The 7,967-nt window shown below is 41.0% G+C and overlaps 1 protein-coding gene across 1 annotated transcript in view; it reads left to right on the top strand.

Moving 5' to 3' along the window:
* Window positions 1–2,438, top strand: part of LOC105210401 (probable serine/threonine-protein kinase DDB_G0280133) — a 190,951-nt gene extending 188,513 nt beyond the window's left edge. The window contains exon 6 of the mRNA XM_054228423.1: window positions 2,333–2,438. Within this exon, the coding sequence (XP_054084398.1) occupies window positions 2,333–2,423 (91 nt within the window). The 3' untranslated portion in view covers window positions 2,424–2,438. The remainder of the gene's footprint in view (window positions 1–2,332) is intronic.
* The last annotated feature ends 5,529 nt before the right edge of the window (window positions 2,439–7,967 follow it).

Here is a 7,967-nt window from a genome sequence, read left to right on the forward strand (position 1 = left end):
TGGAATGTAGCGGTGAATGCAGTGATTAGAAGCAGAGAAGCGGATGAGCAGCGTAAATTTTTTTTGTACGAGACCATCAAGTCAGCAACAAGTAAGATCCAGAAAGCAGCAATAAAGTAAAGCAGCATAGCAGCAAAGGGTAAGAATATAAAGAAACAGAGTATTAAGGCGAGCGTCAGGAACGCAGACGTATGCGGCGTCCGTAGCGGTAAAAGCAGAGAGGGCAGCAACAAGGCATTTGTAGCGAAGTAAAGCAGAGAAGGCAGCAATAAGGCGATCGTAGCGGTGTAAAGCAGAGAAGGCAGCAGCAAAGCGTTGGTAGCGGTATAGTAGCAGAGAAGTGAAGAACTACAGTAGCGGTAACCAAAAGAGGACAACTGTAAAACAATTCACAAGTACAGTTGAGGTGAATAAAGTAAGGCCATATAATTGTATATTCATTTTTCTAATATTATAATTCAATTCAATTTAATAAATTTTGTAATTCAATTTTTCATTTTCATTTTACAAACATTCCAATATTATTATTCAAAATAATTTTAATAAACTTTGTAACCATATTTTGTAACATTTTGTAAAAATTTTCAAGAATTTGCGGAATTTTATATTTCTAATACGTATATAAAATTTAAAATTTATAATATTTCACTTCTTCCTTAATTTGTATTGATATTGATTTTGTAATTGAATTTGTAAAAGCATTGTAAGACAATGGACCGCGAACAGATTTTAGCATTGACTGTGGACGGACTTAGGGAAAACTTGGAAAGGTTGGGGTTAGTAGCTAGTGGACGGAAAACCGTACTGCAGGACAGATTGCTGGAACACTTCGGCCTGAATGCAAGCGAGGATGAGGCCGATGACGCCGGTAGTAGACGTAGCGTGAATACACCGATTGTAGAGCGATCGATGTTTACACTTCGTGATGTGGAAGATTCCATGACTCCATTTAGCGGTTCAGGACAGCCTAATTTTGAACAATGGCTGCAAGACTTCGAAGATAATGCGGAAGCAGTACAGTGGAGTGAGCTACAGAAATATATCTACGCCAAGCAATTACTGAAGGGAGCTGCAAAGATGTTCGTACGTGGTCAAGCTGGTATTTGTAGTTGGAGTTCGTTGAAATCAGCATTGAAGAGCGAGTTTGGTACCACCGTATCAGCTATTGATGTACATCGTACATTGAGGAACCGACGTAAACGACAGAACGAAGATATGCGTGAATACCTATATTGTCTGATGGAAACCGGGAAACCTATAAACTTAGATGACCACAGCCTTATAGAGTACTTCGTCGATGGTATTCCGGATTCCAAAGTAAATAAATCCAATCCAAGCAAGGTCTATCGGTGATCTCAAGGAGCAGATCAAAATTTACGAACGAATCAACGCTGGAAAGCCTCCATTCCAATTTGCAAATCCGTTCAAATCATCGTCGTCAAACAGAATAACATCGAATTTCAATCCCGGAGATAGGAAGTGTTTTAGATGCGGAGAAAGTTCACACATGGCTAGAGATTGTCCACAGGGCAGATTCACCTGCTACAGTTGCGGAAGAGAAGGACATAAAGCATCCGAATGTAAAACTTTCGTCAAAGTCAACAAGCCAGAGAGGGGTGCGAAAGGGGGTATGAATACAATGAGGAAGATAAGCAGGAACAGCAATTTATTATTCAAAGATTTGATTTTTACGGCACCTAATAGGATGCCCCAAACGATGTCTGCGTTAATTGATACTGGTTCCGATTTGTGTCTAATTCGAAATGATGCTTTGTTGAAGCTACGGTTTGATGTTGAATTAAGTAACGAAAAGAAGTATCTAGTTGGCATTGGCAACAGCGAATTGGTAACCATGGGCAGTTTTACGATGTCAATGATTATAGACAATATACCTTTGGAAGTTAAGTTTCATGTCGCAAATGAACGTGATTTAAGTTATTATGTCGTGATAGGGAATGATATCCTGAAGCGTGGCGAGGCATCAACGTCATTATACGGAAGTGCCGATGTATGCGCTGTGAAGGGGAACAGTATGGCACAAGATGAGAATCGGATTGATGAATTGATTGGCGAGTTTGGAGACATTTTTTTGGCGTCTGATATGAGTGTAGCATCACATATTGATCTGCAGCATCTCAGTCACACACATGCGGTGATGATAGATAAGTTGATAACCGAGTATCGACCAGCGAAGAACGTGAAGTCGCCTGTCGAGATGAAAATTGTAATGAAAGACGAAGAGCCGGTATACGAGAGGCCGAGGCGAGTATCCTACGTAGATAGGATTTGGGTCGATGAACAAGTTGGACGATGGTTGGAAGAAGGGGTCATTAAACCCAGCACATCGGAATATGCATCACCAATTGTTCTGGTACCTAAAAAGAACGGTGAAAAGAGAATATGTTGCGATTATAGGAGATTGAATGCGAAAATACTAAGGGACAATTTCCTGATGCCATTGATGGATGAAGTAGTCGAGTGTTTGCAAGGTGCCCAGATATATACGACACTTGATTTGGTAAATGGATTTTTTCACGTGCCCGTAAGCGCCGAATCCACAAAATATACGTCATTTGTTACGGGTACCGGACAGTATGAGTTTCTGTATGTACCATTTGGAATTTGTAATTCACCAGCAGTGTTTGCAAGATTCATTCTAGCCGTATTCAGAGATTTGATAAAAGATGGGATTGTGATCGCGTACATGGATGACCTTATAATTCCTTCCAAAGACGAATTCGAGGGCATCAAGAACTTGGAAGTTGTGCTGAAGACAGCTGCAGCTAGTGGATTGCGAATCAATTGGAGCAAGTGTCAGTTTCTGTTGAGGAAAGTTGAGTTCCTGGGTTATATCATCAAGAATAGTTGCATAAAACCATCCGAGGCGAAGACGTACGCCATCAAACAGTTCCCGCTGCCACGTGATAAAAAAGCTATGCAACGATTCCTTGGACTAACCTCGTACTTTAGGCGATTCATCGAAAGTTACGCAACAATTGCGAGACCATTGTCAGAAATGTTGAAACAAGATGTACGATATGAACTAGGTGATGAGCAACTAACAGCATTCCAGCAACTAAAAGCGGCACTAATAAATGCGCCAGTTTTAACGTTATACGATCCGCAAGCAGTAACCGAGGTGCATACAGACGCATCGAAATTCGGATATGGGGCAGTACTATTGCAGAGGAATAGAGATGATCAGAACTTTCATCCAGTCCAGTATATGAGTCGGAAGACGAAACCGTGTGAGGAGTTTTACCATTCGTACGAACTCGAAGTCTTAGCCATCATCGAAGCACTCAAGAAATGGCGTGTATATCTGATAGGTATTAAATTCCGAATAGTAACCGATTGTAATGCGTTCGCCATGACGATGAAGAAACGAGACGTGCCCTTAAGAGTTTCGCGCTGGGCGATGTATTTACAAGATTTTGATTACGAAATACAGCATCGGAGTGGCACTAAAATGAGGCATGTAGACGCGTTGAGCAGAGTTTCCTGTCTACTCATGGAAGATTCATTGCGACACCGGTTAAAGCAAGCTCAAGAAGAGGACAATTGGGTTAGAGCTGTGCGGAAGGTTTTAGAAAAGGACGAATACGAGGATTACTATATGAAATACGGCATATTACACAAGGACCCCATCAAAGAGTTGATAGTAGTACCTTCACTCATGGAGGAGGAAGTGATAAGGATTGCACATAAACAAGGTCATTTCTCCAGTAAGAAAACACAAGATATAGTGGAGAAAACGTATTATATTCCACAGTTGAAAGCGAAAGCATCTCGCGTAGTAGAAAGCTGTATTGAATGTTTGGTAAACGAAAATAAAATAGGGAAAAAGGAAGGCTGGAATAATCCAATTAACAAGGAGGACTGTCCTTTAGGTACATACCACGTCGACCACGTTGGACCTATGGAAATGTCGAAGAAATCTTATAATTATTTACTTGTGGTTGTCGACGCATTTTCCAAATTTGTTTGGCTTTATCCAACAAAAAACACGAGAGCAGAGGCAGTAGTTGACAGACTTAGGAAGCAGTCGTCGGTATTTGGAAATCCAAAGCGCATAATCAGCGACAGAGGCTCCGCATTTACGTCAACTCTTTTCAAAGAGTACTGTGTGAAAGAAGGTATTCAGCATCTAACAATTGCCACGGGTGTTCCAAGGGGGAACGGACAGGTTGAGCGAATACACAAAATCGTGATACCTATGATATCGAAATTATGCCACGAAAGTCCTGGTGAGTGGTACAAACATGTAGAACGTGTACAACAGACTATAAACAACACTCCACCGCGTAGTACAAAAATATCGCCGTTCAAGATATTAACTGGATTAGAAATGCGAGTGGCTGAAATGCCGAATCTGGAAGAGCTTTTAGAAAACTTCGCAACAGAGCAAATCGACTCAGAGCGTGAGAAAAGCCGTCTTCAAGCGAAAGAGAACATAGTTCGTTTACAAGAAGAAAATCGCAAGACCTACAATGTTCGTCGTAAAGCTGAAGTTGAGTACAAAATTAACGAACTGGTAGCAATCAAACGTACACAGTATGGATCTGGGCTGAAGCTGAAGCCAAAATATCTTGGACCGTACAAGATCATTAAGCAGCTGAAACATGGCAGATACGAAGTTGCGAAAGTTGGAGATCACGAAGGACCCGGACGCACTACTACCGTCGCGGAATTCATGAAAAAATTTGATCCTTCATTCGGGTCGAATGAAAGTGCAGGATGGCCGATTGTGGGAAGCGGTGACAGGACAACACGTAGTGGACACACCTATTAATACGTACGCACACTCACCTCACTTACAAAAGGGCAACACTGACCTATGACAATAGGCAGCACTGATAGGGCACGACCAACTTAACAAACAGGACAAGAACACAGTCGTTAAACAGTCATCGTACATATAGGACGGTCAAACGGACGGACTTCACATATTCAGTTTATACATGAACATTTAACATTTAACATTTATGTATTTTAAATAAAGTGTGTGTTAATTATCAAGTTGAACCAAGTGCGTTTATTTGAAGGGCTATCCTACATGTATGCCAAGGGCTATACTTATTAAATGGTTCCATTGTTAATTATCTCGTTATTATGAATCAACAGTATAGGCGGTATATCAGTATATTCATTATATATGTATGGGCTATATTTGGTATAAAGTCACCGTAGGATGAGATACGGACAGATCTCAACCAAACTACTATGTGTAATGAAAAAAAAAACAAGTACGGAAATGCTACATAAGGTGCAATCGAACATTTTATACTATCGCAATTTATTGATGCAATTTTATTAGAATAACACAATTTGACGTCATTGTTGACAGTCATAACTGCGAAGTCGTAGGTAATTTCGTATACCTGGGAACCAGTATCAATAACACCAACAATGTCAGCCTCGAAATCCAGCGCAGAATAACTCTTGCCAGTAGGTGCTACTTTGGACTGAGTAGGCAATTGAACAGTAAAGTCCTCTCTCGACGAACCAAAATCAAGCTCTACAAGTCGCTTATCATTCCCGTCCTGCTTTACGGTGCAGAAGCTTGGACTATGTCAACATCAGATGAGACGCCACTAGGAGTTTTCGAGAGGAAAATTTTGCGCAAGATTTATGGTCCTGAGAACATTGGCAACGGCGAATACCGCAGACGATGGAACGATGAGCTGTACGAGTTATACGACGACATTGACAAAGTTCAGCGAATAAAAAGACAGCGGCTACGCTGGCTAGGTTATGTTGTCCGAATGGACGAAAACACTCCAGCCCTGAAAGTGTTCGATGCAGTACCCGCCGGAGGAAGCCGAGGAAGGGGAAGGCCTCCACTCCGTTGGTGGGACCAGGTGGAGAGCGACCTGGTTACACTTGGGATCTCCAACTCGCGCCGAACTGCGAAGGAGAGAGAGAGGTGGCGCACTATCGTCGAGTCGGCTATAACCGGCTAAACGGTTGCAACGCCATTCACATACATACATGTTTTCAAAAAATATATTAACAGGAGGCGTGTGTAATTAGTCGGGAATTTGTCTTAACGTGTAGTATTGATGTGAAGTAATGGAACAGAATATATTTTAAAAGACTCAAGGAATCACATTTTAAATGACTTAATAAATAGTGGGCTATATATTAAGGGTTATATGTTACCGAACTGTGCCTCCAATGAATTTTATTCAAATTCCAATACAAATGTTCATAGAACTTTACATAAATATGAAAAGCTCTTTGGTGGCAAGGTCTTCTTAAAAATAATTAATTTAGAATCCACTTAGAATATACTACTCGTTTTGGCGCAACTCAAGAATTCTCAGTATTTACACGAATAACCTTCAGTGACATAGTGTCTTATATAATACATATTTGTACATTTCTATGTATGCCAACAAGTACATTAAATATTTAAATGTCAAATTAAGTTATTTGACATTGCAAAGTTTTTCAAATATTTAAACTACACCAATATATATGTACATCATGTTACTAAGGCTTACAAAACAAAAATTGAGGAAATAATACGCACATTTTTTGTTTTTATTAGTATTTACCAAAAGTGACGTTAGTTCGGCAACAGTTCTGCAAACAAAGCACAGCACGTGGCCGCTATTGACACTGTTTTCCATTGCCACTCCCACTAGGCTATAAATAAAGCATATACACGTACATAAATATTTTGTATTTACTTATACCCGCCTTACTAACCGCGCCCGCTGCCGCTGCATTTGATATCTGGGCTTGTGGATCCACCTGTATCTAGCTACCTATGTCGGCATGTGTGCTGGCCTATCAGCGTGCGATAAGTTGAAGCCGCAATGACAAGCGCTACAACAATCGATGGCATTGATACGGATTTTTGGAGAAACAACAGCAATAAAGCAGTGATAATATCGAAAAAACAGCGACAATGGTACCAGGCGAATAGCTGGCGATGCCGAAGAAATGCTCGAGAGTGGCAAAAGACGAGAAAAACAAGAAATACATAAACTCGAGAAAGTCCAAAATAAATCCAAAGTGACATTCCTAATGTGTTTTGGGGGGAAAACCAGCACGAGTTCAATCGCGTCGAAACACAACGAAAGTTAGAAAGACTCACACACACACTCAAACCGCAGTCCGTTGTGAATTGTGGTAGGGACTTTGAAAGTCATGGTAAATCCACCACAAGGGAGTCGGATTGTTTCGCAAAGCGCTTTACATACGTGTATTTGTTTTTGTGTTGGCGTCGAGTGAGCGAACTATTGAAGTGCAAATGCGTGTGCGCGCTGCATTTAAGCTTGATTGATGCGAAATCGCCTGCTTACTATGCGACAGGCGACCGTGTGTGTTTTTGTCGGCTGCGCGTCGCTATGTTAGAATAGGCACGCGCACATGTTCGTGCCACTTGTTGCCTTGCCAATTGCCGCTTTCGTCGCCCCATCGCACGGCGTCGTGTTAACAGCACATATATGAAACATACACACACACATATATACGCACGTTTGACGCGCGACCATTGGCTGTCGGCCGTTGGTAGTTGGCGGTAGCCTAACCGCAAGTGGAAGTGGAAGGTGTTGTGGGGTTAATTAGTATTGCCGCGCAGCGCACTATTATCGTTATTATTTCTATTTTTCCGCTGTCAGTAATTTTAACCAGTTTTAATTCATTTTATCGCATACGCTGGGACAAGCAAGGCGAAAATGTGCACAAATACCTACGAGTATATGAGACCACAGTGCACATGAATGATGATGAGATTTTCATTGCTTTTTCTTCAAATTCTTAAAAAAAATTATATTAGAACTCCCAAGCCTAGTGAAAAATATTTTCTCATTGACTGGATTGTTAGTTAATGAACAAACTTTAAGTCCACCAGTGATTTGTAGCAGACAGTAGAGTAATAGCAAATGCGTTCTGATTATCAGTCATTTACTTGAAGCCAGCACTAAGAAACCTGTGTGATTTCGTAATGAAGAAGA

Source organism: Zeugodacus cucurbitae, chromosome 4 (genome assembly GCF_028554725.1).
Source record: "Zeugodacus cucurbitae isolate PBARC_wt_2022May chromosome 4, idZeuCucr1.2, whole genome shotgun sequence".
NCBI classification, from domain to species: Eukaryota; Metazoa; Arthropoda; class Insecta; order Diptera; family Tephritidae; genus Zeugodacus; species Zeugodacus cucurbitae.